The sequence below is a fragment of the Podarcis muralis genome, chromosome 2 (genome assembly GCF_964188315.1).
Source record: "Podarcis muralis chromosome 2, rPodMur119.hap1.1, whole genome shotgun sequence".
In the NCBI taxonomy this organism is placed as follows: Eukaryota; Metazoa; Chordata; class Lepidosauria; order Squamata; family Lacertidae; genus Podarcis; species Podarcis muralis.
The window spans coordinates 125,657,268-125,681,787 of NC_135656.1; the positions used below are offsets into that span (position 1 = coordinate 125,657,268).

Consider the following 24,520-nt stretch of genomic DNA (forward strand, 5'->3'; position numbering starts at 1 on the left):
CAAGTTATCCTGGTTGGTGTCTTTGTTTTGTCCAAGGGAGCCCTCAGATTTTTCCGGTAACACCACCAAGGCCCCAAAATCAGCTGGCTCTCAGCCCATCATCACTCACCCCAGCACTCCAGATTCTCCCCTCCCTATCTAACATTATATTATATCTGCTATTATACTTGTGAGACATGACCTTCATTTCTTTAAAGACCTGTCTATACAACTTTATATACAAATACCAGAACTTCACATGCACTCCATGCATTTAAGACTGATTTCCCATTATCTGAGTTCATTGATGGGAAGGAAAGTGAACTCTGAGAGAAATACGTCAAACACTCCATACATCTAAATGTTTTCTTCTCCCCTTTGAGAATCTGTAGAGGTTTCTTAAGCATCCCATTCTAACTGATGCACCGCTCTGGGACTTCCAGGTGGTCGCATTGGAGTTCAGTCGCCTGCCATGCACCCTCTGCAGCAGATCAGGTCCTGTGGTCAACTGGTCCCCAACCATTTGCCCCTCCCTCACCTGTCTTTGCTCTCCGGCCAGACCAGGTTTCTGGAGCAAGGCTGGCAGACCCTTTTACCTTTTCAGAAACAAGACGAAACAGAACTGGTAAGGCTGCCACCACTCCCTTGTCCCAGGGTTACCTTAAGCCACAGCTCAAGGGAGACGGCTGTGTTTCTTCGTTACCGGTTAACCCCAAACTACAAGTTGCTTCCACAAGCTTGCAGGCAGAAATTCTTTAGTAAGGCACAACCAAGAAGCTAGGCATTGGATTTAGCTATTTTCCCGGATAGGCACACACAATACAAGTGAAAGTTTCTTGCTTAAAATTTATTTTAAAACATAAAGAACATGCTAAAAAGCAGGCACATCTTTTGGTAGAGAGAAAATAAAAACGTTGCAAAATATAGCTAGCTAATACTCACTTCTACACTCTAAGGCAAAGATAGGAGAGTTCGGAGTCCTTCAGAAATCCGCATTCAGAGGTCTTAGGAAATCTTCATCACAAAAGAACGGCTGCTTAGGTGGAACATCAGCAGCCGGGCGATTTTGTGGATTGCAGAGCGCACCTTCCCAGCCATTCTCAAGATCTTTTATCCCTAATTTGCACATGGAATCAGATCCCCCAGGACAATCACCACTCTTGGTTACATTTGAATTCTCCAATGACCAGCTTGTGGGTTAATAATTTTAACTTCTGACAGCTGGGCCAATTAAGACTCCAGAGCCTAGATCAAAGTTGTTTCCTCCCTTTCTTGGAGCTTATGCAAATGCACCTCCTTTGGGCAATTAACAGGGAGATAACATCACCGGCTGGATATACATAACTTCCCTCACAGGTGTCAACCCTTCACATTATCCAGAGAATTCCTCTCCCATAGTAAACCTTTCACGCCCTTGGAGCCAACGGGTCTACGGGTTAAAGCAACAGGACCTAGTTCCCATAATTCTTGCTGGTTTCCCACAAGGCCTCACTCTCCGCTTGACCAAAGTACTAACTTTACTACAGGTGCCATGGGGGTGGGAGAGAGAGTGTGGGTATAGCCCCCCCCCCATAAGGCTCTGGGGTTACTGGAACATCGGAGCACCCTGCCTAAAGTGGAAAGCTATAAAAATGTTGGGTGTTAACAAGAACTTGACTATGGGCCAGACGAGGAAGACACCCTCAACCAAAGTAGAGAAGGAGAAACAAGAGGAGAAAGAAAAAAAAATGACTTGATGGAGATTCTTGCTTTCAGAGTGAAATCAGCTTATGCAAAAGCAAATAAACTACCAGGAGTTTGATTGATTTTATGAAACTCAAGATCAAGAACTCCAAACACACTACCAGAAAAACTGATTACAATGCTCAAAATTGCTGAAGAAAAGAACCAGCTATAAGTTTCTGGCTGATGCGCTCAAGAAGAATTCAATTCCCTTTAGTTGGGAATTTTTTTATGTACATAGGGAAGAAACAAAGATGGCAAGGGCCAATAAAAACAGAGGCATTCTAGAGGAAATATATTTTAAAAAAGAGCTGGGAGACGAGCTGGAGGAGGGAGATAGCTGATAAGGGGAAAGGGGACTTAAAACTGTTTAAAGGATTCAATGATGGATTTAAAATTGTTTTCATTGAATGTGAATGGTTTGAACAACAAAACCAAATGAAATAAAATTACACATATTTTCACAAGGAAACAACAACAAAAATGATTATTGGTAAATAAAGGACTAGGACAGGAATTCATATAAAACAAAGAAAAGAGGGGTGGTACTATATATGAATTCCAAACTGGACTCTAAACAGATCTTTAGAGGTGAAGAATTATTGCAGTGAAAGTGATGGTGAAGGAGAAAAAAATATTATTGGTAGGAGCTGACGCACCTAATGAGGAAAAAGAAATATTTCTTCCAACTATTGGATGAAAGTATGTCTGAGGTTTATGTTGGAAATATAATTATTATGGGCGATTTTAATGGAGTAGTATCACTGGACTAAGACAGAACACTGCAGAAAGGTATCTCAAAAGAAGGCAAAATACCAAATACTTTTTTTGTAATTAATTATGTAATTAGGAAGAATTTATAAAGAGCTTGGGAAATGTATAAGGATTTGTTGGAAAAGAAAACATCTTTGTGGCTTTCAGCCAACCAGATGAATTATAACTAGGGAGAAAATTACTTTACTTAGGGTGATGCTCCTGAAGAAACCATTTCTTTTAGGGATAACTGGGTTAAATGTTCCATGAAGACAGATGAACGACAGCAGCAAAAGTACTTTATGCACAAAAATGGCAAAATCAAGAGATAGCTACACTTGATCAAGAGAGCGGCAGTTAAAAGTGATGGAATATGTCAAATTGGCAAATTTAACTATGAAAATAAGAGATCAAGACAGACATTAAGGAGGAGTAGAAACCTTTTGTTGAATATTTAAAGAATTTTTGTAAACATGTACAAACACAAGTAGGAGCTGAATGGAAAACAACAGTTGAAAACTTGCTGGAGAAGAGTGTGGAAAAGGTAAGGTGTAAATATCTGAAATATGCAGCAATTTAAAAATTCTATGGGGAAACCATGGAGAGGAAGTCAAGTATGAAATAAATGTGTATCTGGAAAGTATGTAGCAATTTGTAAATAAATTCCATATAAAAACAAATTGCATATAAAATTATATACATATAAGGTAATAGAAGAACTTCCCACACTCCTTCCATTCAAATCATTTCTGCTTTTTCAGTTTGTTGGTAGATTGTTGGGTTTCAACTCTTAAAGCTTCTCCTCCTTGTGAGTCCATTGATGTTTTGTAAGAACATCAGGATTGAAGAGCTATCTACACTCCATATAAGTAAGTGGTTTTTGCTCTGTGAGTTCAATGGTGTTTGCTAAGGTGTCCACTTCTATTGAAGCTCTTTCCACACTCCATGCATTTAAATGGTTTCTCACCTGTGAGTGCGTTGATGAATTCTAAGGTTTCCACTAGTAGTGAAGCTCTTTCCATATTCCATGCATTTAAATGGTTTCTCCCCTGTGTGACTCCGTTAATGAATTCTAAGGTGTCCACTCTGACTGAAGCTTTCCACACTACATGCATTTAGAATCATAGAATCATAGAGTTGGAAGAGACCACAAGGGCCATCGAGTCCAACCCCCTGCCAAGCAGGAAACACCATCAGAGCACTCCTGACATATGGTTGTCAAGCCTCTGCTTAAAGACCTCCAAAGAAAGAGACTCCACCACACTCCTTGGCAGCAAATTCCACTGTCAAACAGCTCTTACTGTCAGGAAGTTCTTCCTAATGTTTAGGTGGAATCTTCTTACTTGTAGTTTGGATCCATTGCTCCGTGTCCGCTTCTCTGGAGCAGCAGAAATGGTTTCTCCCCTGTGTGACTCTGTTGATGAATTCTAAGGTCTCCACTCTGACTGAAGCTCTTTCCACACTCCATGCACTTAAATGGTTTCTCCCCCGTGTGAGTCCGTTGATGAATTCTAAGATTTCCACTCTCAGTGAAGCTCTTTCCACACTCCATGCATTTAAATGGCTTCTCCCCCGTGTGAGTCCGTTGATGAATTCTAAGGTATCCACTCTGACTGAAGCGCTTTCCACACTCCATGCACTTAAATGGTTTCTCCCCTGTGTGACTCCGTTGATGAATTCTAAGGTGTCCACTCCCACTGAAGCTCTTTCCACACTCCATACATTTAAATGGTTTCTCCCCTGTGTGACTCCGTTGATGAATTCTAAGGTCTCCACTCTGACTGAAGCTCTTTCCACACTCCATGCACTTAAATGGTTTCTCCCCTGTGTGACTCCGCTGATGAATTCTAAGGTGCCCACTCCGACTGAAGCTCTTTCCACACTCCATGCATTCAAATGGTTTGTCCCCTGTGTGAGTTCGTTGATGAATTCTAAGGTATCCACTCTGAGTGAAACTCTTTCCACATTCCATGCATTCAAATGGTTTCTCCCCTGTGTGACTCCGTTGATGAATTCTAAGGTGTCCACTCTGACTGAAGCTCTTTCCACATTCCATGCATTTAAATGGTTTCTCCCCTGTGTGACTCCGTTGATGAATTCTAAGGTTTCCACTCTGACTGAAGCTCTTTCCACACTCCATGCATTTAAATGATTTCTCCCCTGTGTGACTCCGTTGATGAATTCTAAGGTCTCCACTCTGACTGAAGCTCTTTCCACACTCCATGCATTTAAATGGTTTCTCCCCTGTGTGACTCCATTGATGAATTCTAAGGTGTCCACTCTGACTGAAGCTCTTTCCACACTCCATGCATTCAAATGGTTTCTCCCCTGTGTGACTCCATTGATGAATTCTAAGGTTTCCACTCTGACTGAAGCTCTTTCCACATTCCATGCACTTAAATGGTTTCTCCCCCGTGTGACTCCGTTGATGAATTCTAAGGTCTCCACTCTGACTGAAGCTCTTTCCACACTCCATGCACTTAAATGGTTTCTCCCCCGTGTGAGTCCGTTGATGAATTCTAAGATTTCCACTCCCACTGAAGCTCTTTCCACACTCCATGCACTTAAATGGTTTCTCCCCCGTGTGACTCCGTTGATGAATTCTAAGGTATCCACTCTGACTGAAGCGCTTTCCACACTCCATGCACTTAAATGGTTTCTCCCCTGTGTGACTCCGTTGATGAATTCTAAGGTGTCCACTCCCACTGAAGCTCTTTCCACACTCCATGCATTTAAATGGTTTCTCCCCTGTGTGACTCCGTTGATGAATTCTAAGGTCTCCACTCTGACTGAAGCTCTTTCCACACTCCATGCACTTAAATGGTTTCTCCCCTGTGTGACTCCGCTGATGAATTCTAAGGTGTCCACTCCGACTGAAGCTCTTTCCACACTCCATGCATTCAAATGGTTTCTCCCCTGTGTGACTCCGTTGATGAATTCTAAGGTCTCCACTCTGACTGAAGCTCTTTCCACACTCCATGCATTCAAATGGTTTCTCCCCTGTGTGACTCCATTGATGAATTCTAAGGTTTCCACTCTGACTGAAGCTCTTTCCACATTCCATGCACTTAAATGGTTTCTCCCCCGTGTGACTCCGTTGATGAATTCTAAGTTTTCCACGCTCAGTGAAGCTCTTTCCACACTCCATGCATTTAAATGGTTTCTCCCCCGTGTGAGTCCGTTGATGAATTCTAAGGTAACCACTCTGAGTGAAACTCTTTCCACATTCCATGCATTCAAATGGTTTCTCCCCCGTGTGAGTCCGTTGATGTTTTCCAAGTGTTCCACTGTCAGTGAAACTCTTCCCACACTCCATACTTTCAAAGTGTTTCTCCTCTCTCTTTTCACAATCCATGAATTTATATGGTTTCTTTGTTATTCCCATTGGACATGGCCCTCCAGAATTTTGACTGCCTTCTCCATTGTCTTCTTTCAACAGGGAGGAGCGGGGGGAAAGGAAACCTAGGAAGAGAACAAAGGAATATTACACACATCAATTAGCACCTGCTCTTATTTTGACATCTCGTACATTCTTTCCTGTCCTCCATATGAAATTTTTCGGAAAGACAGATGAAATAATGTTAAATAATGGTAATGCATCATCAGCCTTTCCTAACCTTTAATTAAGCATTAATGAAGCAGCATTATCTTAGAATACAGTTTAACTGTGGGCTTTAAGTTTGATAAAAAATGGTTTATCACAGGAAAGGGAGCTGCTCTATGTTCCATGAAGCCAATATTCATCAGGGTCCTAAGTTCATCATGAAGTTCTTCATCCGCTGCACTATAATCCTCCACCCCTTGGGCCACATTTTGTCCCCTTCGACCTCTAGATGTTTATTAATCACCTGCAGAGTCCCTTTGGCCTCAGGAGGTCCATACTGACCATTTTGGGAGACCCATATATAAGTCTAGTGACAAGGCTTGGTGCTTGTGGCCGGTTGAAGGAGTGCTCAGTTGGAGAATGTTCTTGGGGTGGGACCTCCATCTCTCAGCCTTGCATTCTTGAATGGAGAGAGCTCGAGATGCAGAAGGAAAGCAGCTGGAGCCTGACTGCTGGGAAGGCCAGATTGAGACACTCACCCCAATTATGATTTATAATAATTATATGCCACCGGGTCTCACACCCGCCTCCTGACACTGGCTTGTCTTAGCGGAGACTCCCTGTCCAGGCCTCTCTCACTGTTCTTCCTCCTTTGCCCTGGGTGGCCAAGGGCTTCCGGATATTCTAGCTCTGCTCCAACTGGGAATTATTTATTAAATTGTTATACCTCTCTTCATCTGAATATCACAAGATAAAAATATGTGTTACACTGAGAAAGGTGAGTATTAAAGGTGAATAACACTGGCCAGAGTGGTGCATGCTCTGGTCATCTCCCGCTTGGACTACTGCAATGCGCTCTACGTGGGGCTACCTTTGAAGGTGACTCGGAAACTACAACTAATCCAGAATGCGGCAGCTAGACTGGTGACTGGCAGCGGCCGCCAATACCATATAACACCGGTCTTGAAAGACCTACATTGGCTCCCAGTACGTTTCCGAGCACAATTCAAAGTGTTGGTGCTGACCTTTAAAGCCCTAAACGGCCTTGGTCCAGTATACCTGAAGGAGCGTCTCCACCCCCATCATTATGCCCGAACGCTGAGGTCCAGCGCCGAGGGCCTTCTGGCAGTTCCCTCATTGCGAGAAGCAAAGCTACAGGGAACCAGGCAGAGGGCCTTCTCGGTAGTGGTGCCCGCCCTGTGGAACGCCCTTCCAGCAGATGTCAAAGCGATAAACAACTACCTGACATTCAGAAGACATCTTAAGGCAGCCCTGTTCAGGGAAGTTTTTAACGTGTGATATTTTACTGTATTTTTGGTTTCTATGGAAGCCACCCAGAGTGGCTGGGGAGGCCCAGCCAGATGGGCGGGGTATAAATAATAAATTATAATTATAATTATAATTATAATTATGATTGTTGGAAAGAAAAGAAAGAAGAAGGAAACCCGTGGTGTGTCCTCCTGAATGTAATATAATAATAATAATAATAATAATAATAATAATAATAATGTGTAAAGAAGAAACCAATCTTCAAATCAGTTTCATATTCCCTGGCTGTATTTCTCAGCCATGATTGTGACTCAGAATCTTAGCCACACTTTATTCTAGAATATCAACTGGATCTCTTTGTAATAGGAGCCAGACATCCCTGGGATTCCATCCAGACATTCCTTTAGTGTGGGCAGCAGCAGCAGAGGAAGGAAGGAATTAACATTGGGGGCAAACCACTTCCTTCAGAAGGTCTTCCCCAGCGGCCAGCAGGGTTGATAAACTGCTCAGTGTGGACACCTTGGCTTTATAGTGTTAGGGTCTGGATACCAATCATAATCCCTTGGAAATGTCTCAAGAACCCTTAGGATCCAGTTCCACCAACTCCCAAGTAACACTGAGCCCTAGAGGAACCTTCTGTGCTGAGTTGAGGCATCTCTTGTGGAGTTTGGAACTGACAAGGTTAAAACTCCGTGGTGTCCTGTATCTGGATCTGGGAGGAGCTGGGAGGAGCTCGATGCAGAGAAGTCCGTCACAGGATGTTGTTCTGATGCTCTTCAGATCTGTCTCTGCAACGGACAGAGAAGCAGCTCAGCTTAGAAGCTGCTGTGAGTGTGCTTTTGGAAAGCAGAGAGAAACGGCCGAAGTTTCTGATGGTGTCTGATGGATTTATTACTCTGTAAATAAAGCTACTGGAGATAAGAACGGACTGTCTTTGGACTTGATTTATCCCTTTATCTCACACGGAAGCAGGACCGCTGCTACTCTGCATTTCTTTGGCCAGGTCAGCAGAGCCTACGCCGAGGAAGTGCTGCCTGGACCCAAAGATTTATTTCCGCAAAGGTTATGGAAGTTCCGTGTTTCCTGACAAGTGTGAGAAGGAAGACTGCCAGCTTTGAGTTGCTGTGATCTCCTGCCAGGAAGGGCAGTGAGGAATGCTGGTGATCGGAGCCAAGAGCCAAGAGAGATTGCTGCTTCGGAGGACCAGCTTGCTGGCAGAGTGAGTACGTTTGAAGCCCCGGGGGGAGGAGATGGCTGCTGCTCAGGCACAGCAGGGCCATGAGAGCTTCAATATCCCCTTTGAAAGGCTCAATGGAGCCAATTGGGAGGACTGGTCCAAACACATGTATTTGGCTGGAAGGAAAGCAGCTGTGGGAATGCACGCAGGCCGATCCAGTCGTGGCCGGGCCCAATGCAGCAGCTGCAGATGTGGAGAGGGCTGCAGCGGCGGCAAAGAAAGACAAGAAGGCCATGTCCCATGTGGTGATGGCGATTGAAGCGTCGCAGCTCCCTCATATTGATGGCTTACTTACCTGTCATCAGATTTGGTCTGCTCTGACTAGAATACATCAGAGGACCACAGCTGGGGCAAAGATCCAAGTGATACGTTCTCTGTTTGAGAAGAGGCTGTCCCCAGGGGAGCCGATAAGGCATCACATTGCTCAGATGCTATCTTCAGTAAGCTGCGTCAGCTCAATGTGCCCTTCCCAGATGAACTTAAGGCTTATACGCTTTTAAGCTCTTTGGACAGGAGTTATGAGAACTTGGTTCTAACGATGGAAACGATGCCGTCGCAGGATCTTACGATCGAATATATTAGCGGACACTTGATTGACGTAGAATCAAAGCGGCAGAGGGCTGTGAAAGAGGGCGCAGGCTGCACCCCAAGAAGGAGTGGGGGGGCAGCAGCCAGGAGTGGTGAGGACTGTGTGAGAGCCTTTGTTTCCAAGAGATGCTATCGGTGTGGTAGCAACACACACTTGGTCTGCAATTGTCCACTAGAGGCGCAGGATGGTGCCAAGGACACCGGCCGGCGTGGAACGTCAACAAAGCAAGTTCCCAGAGCCAGACGTGGGAAAGCTGCAGGCCAGGAGAAAAACAAAGACAAGGCGTCTTTTCACCTCACAGCTGCGATGGTGTCTCTGGGAAAAGACAAAAGTCTCAGTCGAGGGGAGGCTGCAACCATGGCAACCAGGAAGGACACTTGCAGAAGCCCCGGTGTGGGTGCGAGCAGCACCATGGCAACTTTGGAAGACAGCCAGAGAGGCACTTTATCTTTCGTGGTGGACTCAGGTGCTACTCACAATCTCGTGAATTCACGGGAGCTCCTGAGAAACTGCAAGACAGTTAAAACTGAACGTTATGTTCACTTAGCGGATGGGTCTCGGAGACCACTGACTGAATCTGGGTCTTTATAATGTTCTTTTCTAGATTGTGAGGTGCAAGCTTTTTTTGTTCCAGAGCTTGCCCACTCTCTTTTGAGTGTGTCAGCATTAATGGCTATTGGATTCGATGTTTTCTTCTCTAACAATTTGTGTTCCTTTTACAGGGATGGGAAGAAGATCTACAGTGTTGAGAGGAAAGACAGGCTCTTTCTGGTGGAGATGCCTATTGAAAATGGGGTTGGTGGAAAAATGGGACTGGTGGAAAATGGGGCTAGTGGAGAGTCCATTGAAGATGCACAAGTGCAGTGTGCAAACATCCCACCACACAATGATTGTATTCACATGTGGCACAGGAAATTTGGACACGCGGGGTGGTCGCTTGTGAGAAAAGCCGCAGAGAACACAATTGGGTGTAGGTTCAAGGCATGTGGCAGATACCTAGATTGTCAAGCCTGTAAGCAATCGAAGGTCACAACATGCACATACCCCAGGTCAGAGAGGAGAACCAGCAAACCCTTTGAGTTGGTGCATGCAGATTTATCAGGTCCCATGCCAACACTTTCTTTAGCTGGGTCTAAATGGATTCTGGTTCTGATTGACGATTTTTCTAGACATACTTGGTTTTTCTCACTGAGACAGAAGTCAGAAGCAGCTGCACTGATCAGAGATTGGATCACAGCGGTAGAGCTCCGGTTCTCTACCAGGGTGATTTCCTTTCAATCTGATCGCGGGGGGGGGGGGGGAGTTCACAGGTTCTGCGCTGCAATCGTTTTTCAGGCAGAAAGGTATCAGTCATCGATTGACGGCCCCCTGCTCTCCGCAACAGAATGGGGTTGCAGAGAGAAAATTTCGCACACTACAGGAATCTGCAAACGCAATGCTGGCAGATTCAGGGTTGCCACAGCGCTTTTGGGCTGAAAGTTATAAGACAGCATGCTTTCTGCAGAATCGGGTGTACAATTCCAGTGTAGGCAACACACCGTTTTTCTTGTTGCATCAGAAGAAGCCGAAGGTGCACTACTTACACGTTTTTGGATGTCAGGCTTGGGTTCTCATTCCAAAGGCCATGCGCAGAAAGGGTGAGCCAAGGTCTAGGAAGATGATCTTTGTAGGCTATGAGCCGGGTTCAAAGGCGTGGCGTTTCGCATACCCTACTGGCAACCAGTCTAAGCTGCTCATTAGTGGCAGTGCTGAGTTTTGCGAGCAGAGTGGGTGGAAACGTCTTCACGGGAACCCGGATGTTCTGTCAGACTCAGATGAGGAGGAGGACGAGGCTGAACCTGTTGCTGAGGTGCACGGTCCACAGCCACAGAGTCCAGAGTCGGGTTCTCCAAGGGAGAGGCTCCGTATCTCTCCAAAAGGGAGTCCCAGGACCCCTCCACAGGTTTCTGTCAAGTCTGAGCCAAGGAGTGAGCCATCCTCACCAGCAGAACCAGCTGTACGCCCGAAATGGCGCAGCAGGTCAGAGGAGGTTTCTGACACGGGATAGTAGGGCTGATCCAGGTGAATCAGGTGCAGTTCCAGAATTCACGCTGAGATCAGCAAAATCAATGAAAGGAAAGCCACCTGAAAGGTATGAAGCCACTAGTGTTTGGGTTGGTGTGGCTAGGTGTGAACCTGAATCCTTTGAGGATGTTCAGAAGTTGCCTCAGGAAGAAGCTAGCAAATGGCATGAGGTGATGCAGAAGGAGATGAACTCAATGGAGTCTCTTGGTGTGTTCTCACTCACACAGCTACCGGCTAACCAGCGAGCTGTTAGCTGCAGATGGGTTTACTGACTTAAACCCACAGAAGCGGGAGAACCACAGTATAAAGCAAGATTAGTGGCCCGAGGATTCACACAGAAAAAGGGCGTCCACTTCACAGAGGTCTATTCGCCGACCTCGAGAGCAGAGACTCTGAGAACGCTTTTAGCGACAGCAGCACAGAGAGGTTGGAAGGTGAACCATTTTGATGTAGATGTCGCCTACCTGAACTCAGGTCTCCAGGAGGAGTTGTACATGCTTCCTCCTCCAGGGTTTGAAGTCAGTGAGCCAGGCGTCGTGTGGCGGTTGCACAAATCCATCTATGGATTACGCCAATCTGCCAGGAATTGGAAGATGTGTCTACATGAAGCCTTAGAAAAGCTAGGTTTTAAGAGATCTCTTGCAGACAGTTGTCTTTACATTAGAGATTCAGGCTTGAAAGAGCAAGTGGTGCAGGTGTTTGTTGATGATTTGTTGATCATGGCACGGACAGGTGAACAGGTGGAGAAGTTTGCTAAAGAGCTTAGAAAACGGTTCAAGCCGAAGCAGCTTGGAGATGTCAAGTCTTACCTAGGCGTCCAGATTGCGAGGACTGAGGATGGAAGCTTCTTGCTTTGCCAGAAAGGTAAGATTGAACAGTTGCTTGAGAAGTTCAGGATGAGTGATTGTGCAGGAGTGAGAAGTCCTATGGAGACTAGTTTTGTGAAGGACAGCCAGCAAGTAGAACGCGCTGAGTTCGAAAATACTGAAGTGTTTCAGTCAGCCCTAGGGAGTTTGTTGTACTTGTCTCAGTGGAGCAGACCAGACATAGCATTTGCTGTCAATCTGCTCAGTAGAGAGGCTTCAAGTCCTAGCATACAAGCCTGGAATGGCATCAAGAGAGTTCTGAGGTATTTGCAGGAAACCAAAGACTTTTGTCTTAGGTTGCCAGCACAAGGAGAAGTCAAACTGACTTGCTTTGTGGATTCGGATTGGGCTAATCTTGAGGACCGCAAATCAGTGTCAGGCTTAGTGGTGAAGTTTGGGGTCTCAATAGTGGGGTGGAGGTCCCGGAAGCAAAGTCTCATAGCGCTTTCATCTACTGAAGCTGAGTTCAGTGCGCTATCAGAGGTTTGCAGAGAGCTGGAGTTCTATGTGTGTTTGGTCGAGGAAATCTGTGGAGAGAATTGTCTGCCCGTTGTGGTGCATGAAGACAATCAACCATGTCTCAAATTGGCTGAGACAGGGCAGTTCAAGGCGAGGACCAAACATTTGGACATACGTTTCCGGAATGTATGTCAGAGCGTTCGTGAGGGGCTAGTTGCTCTGAAATACTGTCCCTCAACCAAGAACCTCGCTGATGGTTTCACAAAACCTTAACCTTCCAGAAGCACGAGGAGTTCTGTGAGGGTCTGTGTATGGGGAAAGCATTGTTGGCTATTGTCTCCAGATGCAGGACAAGAGGGGGTGTGGAGTTTGGAACTGACAAGGTTAAAACTCCGTGGTGTCCTGTATCTGGATCTGGGAGGAGCTGGGAGGAGCTCGATGCAGAGAAGTGCGTCACAGGATGTTGTTCTGACGCTCTTCAGATCTGTCTCTGCAACGGACAGAGAAGCAGCTCAGCTTAGAAGCTGCTGTGAGTGTGCTTTTGGAAAGCACAGAGAAATGGCCGAAGTTTCCGATGGTGTCTGATGGATTTATTACTCTGTAAATAAAGCTACTGGAGATAAGAAAGGACTGTCTCTGGACTTGATTTATCCCTTTATCTCACACGGAAGCAGGACCGCTGCTACTCTGCATTTCTTTGGCCAGGTCAGCAGAGCCTACGCCGAGGAAGCGCTGCCTGGACCCAAAGATTTATTTCCGCAAATCTCTGGTCCTCCAGATGTGGTTGGACTCAAAGTACCACCTGCCCAAGCAAGGATGGCCCATGGCCAGGGAGGATGGGAGTCTTATCTGGGGGGACACACTTTCCCCTTTCCCCCCCCTCCTCTGAAAATGCAGAATGGGGGAGGTGGGGCACATTGACGCAAGGGGGACATTGACACACCAATAATATTTCAATATCAAGAGATGATATCCGTGTCGCGACATCACCCAAATGTGCCTATGCATGTGTGAGTAGAAGAGTTGCGACTGCGCTGGCCACCAGTTAGCCCTTGGCGTTTGAAGAGAGTAGGTGTGTTTTTAGCACGACCATCTAAAGATTATGTGAAATGTAAAAGTGTTCCAACACTTTTTTACGTCATTTAGTTAAGATTTAAAAATACCAAAGGTAAGTTATTCCACTCAGTAATCAGGATTACAGGTGATTTTCAAATAAGTTCAGTGGCTTTATTAACAATTGTTAGATTTTTGAAAATGTCCGTTGGCGCACTTTGATACACTAAGGGTTAGCGCCTCCAGTAATGGCTGAATTCCTCTGATCGGGAGGAACTTGCTTTGTGGAAATCTGGGTCTGGCCGCCACGGCGAAGGCGGAGACCCACTAAAAATCACAGGCGGGAGAAGCCTGTGAACGTGGGATTCGGCTGGCACCTTTTGCGCCTCCTCTACTCGCGGGGAAACCTGTTTTTGGGGATCTGGAGCGACGGGTGAGTGGCGCGGTGCTTCGAATTGACTGCTTCTTTCACGGAGTGAAGCCGCATTGCTATTGCTGGAGAGCGCTGACTTTTTCCTGTGGACAATTTGATTCTAAAACAATTACCCGTGAGTAGAACGGAAAATTGGATCTTTAAACGTCTTAATTTGGCACCGAAACGGGGAGGTTTCAAAAAGGAAGTCCGCCTCCCCTTTTTGTAAATAGACTGAAGCATAGAGGCTGCAAGTCTTGGAAAGCCTTCCGTAAAGGATTAAACTTCCATCGGTTAAAATCACTAAACCCCCCTTGGAAGCAGGAGAAGAGGGGGGAAATTTTGGATCGTGTAAGCCTGCAGGAGAGAGTGAAGAAAGTCAAATTACCACCGCTCTGAACCTGGAAACGGTCTGCTAGTAAGACCAACGTTTTGGAATTGCCCATTGAATCTGAATAGATCGTTCGTTGACAGCTAGTTAAATAAGAGAAATACATTGTTTCCATTGTCTCCATCTGAGTTTAAAAAGGAGTAAAAGTAACTGAAAATTGAAACTAACTTTATTGTTTGAACTGTGCTTAAAAGGATTGATGCAAATCGAAATTGTTTCCCTCTAGAAGAAGCTTTTGAAATTGTTACATGAGTTGAGCTGGGGGGATCTCCAGCTGCAAGATAAAAAACTGTGAGAATCTGGGACTGACCTTGGATTGTTAAGAATGTTGACAGAAGAAGCCTTAGTTGTTGCCTTATGTAAGATAAATGACTCACTGGAACAGCTCCATAAGAAGACGGATGTGATGACTATAAAAATTGATAACTTGGGACAAAAAGTGACTAATTTTGGACAAAAAGCGAACATTAATACAGAAACTATTCAGGAATCGATACAGGGATCTACTTTGACATGGCAAATTGTAGAGAAGGCGGGGGAGAAAGTTGTCGTTGTTGAACCTAAAATAGCACAAGTGGACAGGGAGAGAGCCCCAGCCTTACAGATGTAATTTGATGACTATAAGTTGATGCCTTTTATGATTGAATTTAGGGAAAGTCAGATTTTGAGGATTGGAGCCCCGCTTGGACTGGAGAAGGAAAGTTGGATAGATCCCTTCATGCAGGGATCTATTGACCTCTGGGACCTGGACTTGGGTCAGGAGGAGATTGGAGTTGTGGGGACCTCCAGATTTAGAGGAACTTTGAAATACGTCCTGAAATATCTTTGGGATCTTAGTTTTAACTATGGAGATTTGGTTGAGCTGTCAAGAAGGAATAAAAACATTGCTAGGTGGGAATTTCCCCGAGATCTACTCTTCAGCATCAAAGGAAGGAAAATAAGAACAAGATCAGCAGAAGACAAAGCAAAGTGCATGTATAAATATGAAGAAGACTTGCAGAAGGGACTTGGAAAAGAGTTAAGAGCCTCGGACAGAAGATCACCAGGTTGATGGACTATATGGAATTGACGGAGATGACTGGCAGGGTCCGAGACCAGGGAGAGGAGACGGTGGGAGAAGATTGGAAAAAGTTTAAAGTTTATCTATGGAAATACAGTGGTGCCCCGCGAGACGAATGCCTCGCAAGACGGAAAACTCGCTAGACAAAAGAGTTTTCCATTTTGGAGTTGCTTCGCAAAACGAATTTCCTACGGGCTTGCTTCGCAAGACGAAAATGTCTTGCGAGTTCCTGCGGGGTTTTTTTCCTTCCCCCCCTTTTTCTAAGCCGCTAAGCCACTTATCCGCTAAGCCACTAATAGCACTAATCCGCTAAGCCGTCAATGGGCTTGCTTCGCAAGACAAAAAACCGCAAGACGAAGAGACTCGCGGAACGGATTCTTTTCGTCTTGCGAGGCACCACTGTAATGTAAAATTAATGAGTGTTAGGAAAATGTTGGAATGAAATTATATGGCTTTAGTAGAAATGTTATAAGGAATTAAGCATAAATACGTATTTTAGTATTAATGGAAAATAAGGTTAAAATATGTTGAGATAACTATATGACAGAAAATAGAGAAAGATGGAAAGGACTTGCTGAAATAATTTATAGAAATGGGAGGTGAGAAGAGGTCGATGAAACAAGGGAATGAAAGAGAGGGTATTGAGATGGTATGATGTGTGTTCTTTTTGAATTGTTTTTGTTGTTGTTTTGTTTAATGTGTTAATGTCGTGTTGTGTATTGTTTATATATTGTATTGTATTGTTTTTTCTTTCTTTTCTTTTTCTTTTTTTTCTTTTCTTTTCTCTTTTTTGTAAGGTTTAAAAGTAATAAATATTATTTAAAAATAAAAGATTTAAAAATACCAAAGGTAAGTTATTCCACTCAGTAATCAGGATTACAGGTGATTTTCAAATAAGTTCAGTGGCTTTATTAACAATTGTTAGATTTTTGAAAATGTCCGTTGGGGCACTTTGATACACTAAGACATTGGGACGCATTGATATGTATAAAAGTGCCCCGCTTAGTGTACAATAAACTCTAAACTCATTAAATTTGAAAAGAAAAAACCTGTTGTTTACTACGTGGCCAAAGTCATTTCTAAATATAATATGATTTCAAGGATGTTGTTTTGCGGTTGCCAAAACCAAATTTCCCAAAGGGAACATCATTTCTTTATACTTTTTCTATTGACTTATGTGGATATAATGTGTAACAGAAGCTAAGTGTTAAGTACCGTATTTTTCGCCCCATAGGACTGTCACGGCTAAAATGGCCGCTGTTTCTTTAATGCGAATAAAGCTGGGTCAGCATGACTCAGCGGTCTGCACCAAGTTGTATATATAAGTGAGAAATGTTAGTTTGTTGCTGAGGCTGGTGTTTGGGTTAGTTGGTTGGTTGGTTGGTTGGTGCTGGTGTGTATAGTTATTCAGTCGTGTTTTGCACAAAGACTTTTAAGAATAAAACTCGGCAAGAATATTCTCGTGGACTCTTTTTGTGCCGACAAGGAGACTGAGGAGACAAAGGGAGGTCAGAACCCTTTCCTTCTTTTTTTTTTTTTTGCTTTTTACAAACACTGACAGGTTATGGGCCCAGTGTTTCTGAGCATCTGCAGAGTGCAAAACGACTGACAGCATCTCAGTAGGGAGCTGGTGAGTCCTGGTGGTGTACGAAGCCAGTGGCTGTGCGTTGGAGCAGTTGGTGGCAAGCTGTAACTGTCTGCAGTGACGCTGGAGCGGCTAGGATCTGAGGATCAGCAAAGCACTCAGTGTCGGCTACTGGAACAGTTTGAACTGCTAGAGGACCACAGTAGGCGACTCACAGAGCGGCTACACCAGTTGCAGAGTCAGGCGGGACCTGAGGGTCAACAGAGGCAGCAGCTAGAAGCCGGTGAGTGCCAGCCAGGACCATCCAGTTGGACTCTAAAGAGAGAGTCAGGAGAGATTGCTGGAGGCCCCACAGAAGGGGCTCAGCAAGCACCAGCAGAGATGGCAGATTTCCAGTCTTCCCAAGTTGTAAATATTGGGGGAGGCATCCCTTTTGAACTTCTCTCAGAAAACAACTGGCTGAGTTGGTCAATTAAAATGCAGCAGTTGTTAAGGAGAGATGGACTATGGGACTGTGTTGAAACTGAGGTTTTGAGACGGGACTCTGCTGAGAAAAAACGGCTGGGTGAAAGGGCCCGTGCCCAAATTATGCTGTGTTTGAGCAACTCTCGGTTATTGCATGTAGCAAATGCCAGCACAGTGTTTGAGTGCTGGAATTTATTAAGGGCAATGCATGTCAGAGAAACTGCCGGAACTATCATTTCTCTGACCAGGCTGTTCAGGACTGTTATGAAGGAAGGTGAGAGTTTGGCAACTCATCTTCAAACGCTGAAATCTCTGTTTCTTCAACTACAGCAGAGAGGTAAGCGTTATGATGAGACTGACCAAACCTACATTATCCTTTCAAGTTTGCCTGAAAGCTGGTTGCCCGTGATTAACAGCATGGAGAGTATGCGTCCCCGAGATCTGACCCTTGAGTATGTGGTTGGCAGATTGACCGAAGAAGCAGAAAGAAGGTCAGATAGACAGGCTGAATTCCAAGAATGGAGGAGTTACAGCCGAGGGGGTCAGCAGCAGAATCTGCCAATGGAGCAACGCCAAGGTTTGGACTTGGCCATGGCGGTGAGGAGGTGCTATAGATGCAACCAACCCGGGCATCTCCAACGTCAATGCAGGGCAAGACTTCCAGGAGACGACATGGAGCAGAGACAGCAATCGACGCAGAAACGTAAGCAGAAGGGGTTCTCTTCAGGGAAGAAGAACACACGTTGACAAAACTGGGTTTATGTATATAATGTATGTATGCATTGTTTCTGTTGGGGTTTTTCGCATTTAAGAAACAGAAGGGGTGTCACGGCTAAAATGGCTGCTGTTTCTTTAATGCGAATAAAGCTGGGTCAGCATGAAATGTTAGTTTGTTGCTGAGGCTGGTGTTTGGGTTAGTTGGTTGGTTGGTTGGTTGGTTGGTTGGTGCTGGTGTGTATAGTTATTCAGTCGTGTTTTGCACAAAGACTTTTAAGAATAAAACTCTGCAACAATATTCTCGTGGACTCTTTTTGTGCCGACAAGGAGACTGAGGAGACAAAGGGAGGTCAGAACCCTTTCCTTCTTCTTCTTCTTCTTCTTCTTTTTTTTTTTTTTTTTTGCTTTTTACAAACACTGACAAGGGACGCACTTTTCCCCCTCCAAAAATGAAGGGGAAATGTGTGTGCGTCCTATGGGGCGAATGCAGGCTTTCGCTGAAGCCTGGAGAGCGAGAAGGGTCGCTCTCGCTCTCCAGGCGTCACACAGATCTCCGCAAGACGTAGGAGGAACCCGCGCTGGGCTCCCACGGCTTGCGGAGAGTTGCCTGTATGCTGAAGCCTGGGCATATCCCCGCTATAACACACAAGTTCTAATTAAATCCTAGTATTTACTATACCTAAACATTGAGCACCACAGACTACTACTAATAATAGTAATAATAATTTATTATTTATACCCTGCCCATCTGGCTGAGTTTCCCCAGCCACTCTGGGTGGCTCCCAATCGAGTGTTAAAAAGAGTAAAGCATTAAATATTAAGAACTTCCCTAAACAGGGCTGCCTTCAGATGCCTTTTAAAAATAAGATAGCTGCTTAATTCCTTGACATCTGATGGGAGGGCATTCCACAGGGCAAGCGCCACTACCCAGAAGGCCGTCTGTCTGGTTCCCTGTAACCTCACTTCTCGCAATGAGGGAAGCGCCAGAAGGCCCTCGGCGCTGGATTTCAGTGTCCAGGCAGAACAATGGGGGTGGAGACGCTCCTTCAGGTATACAGGACTGAGGCCGTGTAGGGCTTGAAAGGTCAGCACCAACACTTTGAATTGTGCTCAGAAACGTACTCAAATATTCCTCTGCAGGAAAGGAGGCAAATGGAAGCCTTCCCATTGTCTTTGTGCTTACAAATACTGTCTTAAGGAGGGATGAACAGGGTGGGCCTGTGACCTGGATTCAGGAACTAAAGTATTTACCATCACAAAAGAATGCCCAGGCTGCCCAGGTAATGCAGTTAGTGACCATTAACAGGTATCCTTGGGGACAGGTTTTCTGCTGTAGACCGCCTCCTGTGATGTATTCCTGCTGTAGACAGTCTCCTTCTGTATGATATTTGGGGGGGGGGTCTTGGGCGGGCAATTTCAAAAGACTATATAAGGCCTTGCACACCTCCCTCCTGGTTGTGGTGAGGGGGGGGGGGGGACACTGTTGCAATAAAGACCAGGCTTACTAGCCACTTTGCTTCTCCATATTCTCTGGTTGGCCTCTGTTATTTTCTCCTACCAATATGGAACCCACTCTTGGGCTCTTGGATACCCCATAAGGGGAAAGGAGCAGGTTTTTTCTTATAACAAAGGTCGTAAGAAAATATTTTAAGATGCCTAGACAGCATCTTAAAAAGTAGAGACATCACCTTGCCAACAAAGGTCCGTATAGTAAAAGCTATGGTTTTCCCAGTAGTGATGTATGGAAGTGAGAGCTGGACCATAAAGAAGGCAGATCGCCAAAGAATTGGTGCTTTTGAATTATGGTGCTGGAGGAGACTCTTGAGAGTCCCATGGACTGCAAGAAGATCCAACCGATCCATTGTGAAGGAGATCAGCCCTGAGTGCTCACTGGAAGGACAGATCGTGAAGCTGAGGCTCCAAGACTTTGGCCACCTCATGAGAAGAGAAGACTCCCGGGAAAAGACCCTGATGTTGGGAAAGATGGGGGGCACAAGGAGAAGGGGACGACAGAGGACGAGATGGTTGGATAGTGTCTTCGAAGCTACAGACATGGGTCTGGCCAAACTGCGGGAGGCAGTGGAGGACAGGGGTGCCTGGCTGCTCTAGTCCATGGGGTCACGAAGAGTCGGACACGACTAAACAACTAAACATCAAACAAGAATATGTTTGGTTGGCACGCTTATTTATGGCAGGATAAAACTAAAACACACAAGAGCTCTATGAATCAGGTTATTCAGAAAATCCTTTTTACAGTATGGGATAAATATAATAATCCGCTGGAAAGAAAAACACCTCTTTGGCTTCCACCCACAAAAGCAACAGCTTTTTAAAAAATGCAATATGGAAAAAGCAATGGGCAACTTACAGAGATCTTTTGGACTTTTCGGAAGAAGAAATAAAACTGAATAAACAGGATGAGGTGGGAGGTGTGGTGGCGGATTGGTTTCAATACCATCAAATCATCTTGTTTGGACAAGATAAAGGGAGAGGTTTTTGGACTGAAAGTTCACAGTTTGAAAGAGATATTATTGAGAGGAAAGAGAAGTGTTTCCCAAATTTCAGGTAGAAAACTGTCCAATCTGAAGAAGTGTGCATGCACACGAAAGCTTATCCCCAGAACAAGCTGAGCTGGTCTCTTGGGGACCCAGCCAGGCGCCCCACGACCCCAGGGAGAATGGGGGGCCTCAGCCCCACCCCCAGCCCTGCTTGGGGTCCTCCTTCCCCTTCCCGCCAGGGCAGCTGAGCATCTCTCGGCCCCCCAGGAAAGAGAAAGGGGAGTCTGGCGGTGCTGTTGCTGCCCAGGAGATCTTGCAAGGTGTAGATCCCTGCAGGTGTTGGGTCCCCCCTTCCCCCCTGGGTCGGGGCCTGGATCGGGGCCCCTGTCGACGGGCCCCAGGGAGGGCGCTTTCCTTCGGGGGGGGGGTCTCTTCGTCCTCCCTCCCCCTCTTATCCCCCCCTTCTCTCCCTCTTTACCTCTTGGTCCTCCGCCTCCCTGGCTCCAGATTAGTCCGCTTTCCTTGTCTGCAATATAAAGGGCTGGGGGGGGGGGTTCTCCACTGACGCCCCTCCTCCCCTTTCCTGGAAACTTCCGGCGCATTCAGCAGCGACAATTCCGGCTCCTTATCAGACGCGCGCGTCCCTAGAGCTACGTCCATAGAGCAGCCTCTCCCTGTGTTGGGATGGGAAGAGGACGGGACGGCGCTGCCTCGGGGGCTCCATGGGGACCTGGCCCCCCTCCTTCCTCCTCCCCACAGCAGGGGGCGAGATGGCTGCGGGGGGGCATCATATCTGGGGGTGACCTGGGTTTGCGGGGAGAGAAGGAGGTGGTTTTCAATCTGCAAACAGGGAGGCTGGGAGGGGAGAGGCTGAATGATAAGGAGGGAAGGGCTGCCCCTCCCCCTGTGGGTCAGGAGAGTGGAGGAGGGGCGGACCCAGGGAAGCCAGGGGGGGTCCGTCCCCCCCAGCCCGGGGGGGGGGTCCTTTGTGAAGCCCAGAGATGGACCCAGCCTCGGGGGTGGGAAGAGACATGGGGCTGCCTGAGAGAGAAGGGGCGCTTCCTTTCCTCTCCCCCCTCCTCCCCCCAGGCTCTCCTGCGCCCAGAGACCCCCTTGGCCCGGCTGCCCCCTCGCCAGGCAGGGAGAGGGTGGGCTCCCCTTCCGCCATGAGAGGAATGCAATGGTGTTGTGAGGGGGGGGGAGAGAGAGAGAGACCCCTTTCTGCCCCCCTCCCAAGAGGGTCCCCGTCGTGTCTCTGAGGGGCGAGAGAGGAGGAGCCCCTCCCCCCGCTGCTCCTTCCCCTCAATGACTTTTCCCGCCTTTTCCCAACTTCCCGCCCTTCGAGATCTGAGCCTCGCCTCAGTTTCAGGCGCCGAGGAGGCAGATTCCCCGGGCTCCCTGCTCTCTTGGTGGATTTCTTCTCATTCGCCCTGATTTCTGCTCATATATCTGGCTTTTGGAGCTTCTCTAGAAAGAAGGCTGTATAAAAGGCCCCTCACCACTGCCTGCATCCCATACAGTATGTCAAAGTCTGATTTCTTCCCATTTGCTGTGTATAATTCTTCCTCCAGGACTGTTCTTCCTTCCTGCCAGTGTCACTTCTGTTACCGGACAATCCGAGGGTTCTCTTGGACAAACAAAGACACCGACCAGAGCAAGTCAGAGCAAAACAGCAGCCAGTAGGCTTGGTCTTTATTAATGAAAGACTGTCGCGACAGGACTCCCACCGCCCACGAGGTGAAGCAAGATGGAAGCCCCGAACAAAGGGAGACCCCAACTTTTATTAGTTGCTAATCCCCTAAGCTACACCCTCAGAATTACATCATATTTACATCACGATTATATTAAAAATAGGAGGAGTCGGGGAGGGGCTGCACAGGTAACCCGAGTGTCCTGACACCTGGCCGGAGCCTCCTTCCCCCTCCCCGCATGAGTCATGTACGAAAACAAAGGGAAAGACGAAGTTTCCTGCCCCCTGAGGGGAATCCGGTCACAGTCCTTTGTGAGAGGTCCGCACGGAATACACCAAGATATGCAGTTCATTGTGTCCTTGATAGCCTTCTGTCTGAGCCCATCACCGATGGCTATCAAGGTGGTCACGTCTACTAGGGAGGAACACAGAGTACGTGACTGCTCGGTCAAGGGATTATGGCTGCTTGATATCAGACCACCCCCCTTTGATAGTCTTTGTAATATCCAGCGGAATAAAAGTGGTCCGGTGAAAATCCGAAGTACGGCTGATTTTTAGTGAATTTATAAAGAATATTGTCTTTGAAGTTCAAAGCACTTTCGCCTTCAGGAAGTGGCTTGCTACATTTTGATTAGATCAGTCACGGTCAATTGAACTCGGAAACTTTGTATTGAGAGCTGTCAAAGGTAAGGGGGGAAGCGGCAGTAGCCTGCAGTACCTGCGTGGCCGTCGCAAGGGGCGCTGTTCGATAATACTGATTGGCTGAGGCGGGCGCCGATTGACAGCAGAATTCGGTCGGCCGGTCTACTCATAATAAAAATAGGGCTATGCGGAGTGCTATAGCGGGAAGCTGTCAAGCTAGCGCTTCCTTATTTACGGAAGGCTTTAAGGGATGGCCCTCTAAAGGGACATCTCCGGGGTCAGGAAGAGGGGGATGTGTGCATGTATGAGTGTGGTGCTTGTGTAACACGTGTCAGTGAGATGGGGGGGGTTTTTCCGGCGACAGTTCCCCCCTTCGGAGATAAGATTGCGAAGGTAGGGAAACCGCGCAATCCTTTTCTCCGCATAATCAATAGAAGTTTGTCATGTCATACCTAGAGTCCAGAGTCCGGAGGTTGTGCAAGGGTCCCATCTCGATGGGGGTTGACTGGATTTCTGATGTCGGTGGTGTATAGGTGGTGGTTGATCGCGGACGAAGAATAGGAAGACAAGAGCCGCAAGTTTGACAGCACATAGGGAAGCAGTGGATTGTGCAGCAGAAGAAGGCAATGCAGATGGCGACAGTGATCAATATTAAGAGGCCGTTCCCCAAAAGTTGTTTTATCCAGGTAGACCCAGGTAGCCAGTTCCAAAAATGGGTATCCGACAGGCCCTCGTGTTGGATGTCCCTAAGTTCGTCGGTCAGTTTGTGGATGTTATTAAGATGTCCTGTGATGTTCAAGGTCTGGTCAGAGACGTGCGTGCAGCATTCGGTTCCTATGAGGGCACAAACTCCTCCAGTCGAGGCGAGTACATAGTCCAAAGCAAGGCGGTTCTGAATCGAATTCTGCCTGACCTCCGTTAATTCGGTCAGGATGGATTGGGTAGCCGCATTGGATTCTTCCATAAAGTTCAGCAGTATGTCGGTCAGTTTAAGGATATCAACGTGGTTGGAGCCGGCCCCATACGCGGGAAAGAGGGCCCGGCCGTAAGTTTCCCCATTGGCTGCAACATCGGAGAGCTCTGACAAGTCCTTTGCTCTCTTATTGCGCCTCTTTCCGAGGGGGAGCTCTTGAGTAACACGGACCCCAGGTAAAATCAGTCCAAGATAACAGGTGCCACGGGAGTGGGGGCTGGCCCATACATAGCCGCGGTGGCCGCAAATCCAGAACAGTCCCTGCAGGCACGAGTCTATGCGTCCAGTACGGAGGGTGCGGAAGAAACACTGGGAAATCGGGGAAGGGTCCCAGGGGTCAGGCAAGTTCATCACACGTTTCCATGCAGACAGTAAGGTAGGATGGGTGGAAGGGTTGCCTTGGTGCCATAGGGTAATTCTGCCGCTTAAGGTAATATCAAGGGTGTACTTACAGGTGCTCTCGCCGATAACTCTGTCATTGCCGCTGAATTTCCGGCAGAGGTCGCCTGTTGTGGGTCCGGTCAGGTAAATGTACTGGTGGGTTAAGTTCAC

At 46.7% G+C, this 24,520-nt stretch overlaps 1 protein-coding gene across 2 annotated transcripts; it reads right to left on the reverse strand.

Annotated features, from left to right (window-relative positions):
• Positions 1–811: 811 nt before the first annotated feature.
• Positions 812–21,988, reverse strand: LOC144326623 (uncharacterized). 2 transcript variants are annotated; one of them, XM_077923164.1, is made up of 3 exons: positions 21,142–21,197; positions 11,622–11,733; positions 812–5,916 (listed from the first exon to the last, which is right to left on the reverse strand). In XM_077923164.1, the coding sequence occupies exon 3, from the start codon at positions 5,837–5,839 to the stop codon at positions 3,794–3,796; it is 2,046 nt and encodes a 681-aa protein (XP_077779290.1). In that variant the 5' UTR covers positions 5,840–5,916; positions 11,622–11,733; positions 21,142–21,197; the 3' UTR covers positions 812–3,793. The 2 variants fall into 2 exon arrangements, with proteins under 2 accessions (XP_077779290.1, XP_077779289.1); XM_077923163.1 differs by lacking the exon at positions 11,622–11,733 and having other exon boundaries at positions 21,142–21,988.
• Positions 21,989–24,520: the final 2,532 nt, after the last annotated feature.

Coding starts and splice junctions, on each gene's coding strand:
- LOC144326623 (XM_077923163.1), bottom strand. CDS start 21,265: ATGCGCCGGAAGTTTCCAGGAAAGGGGAGGAGGGGCGTCAGTGGAGAA. Junction 5,917..21,141: donor GGGAGGCGGAGGACCAAGAG/GTAAAGAGGGAG, acceptor TTCTCTTCCTAG/GTTTCCTTTCCCCCCGCTCC.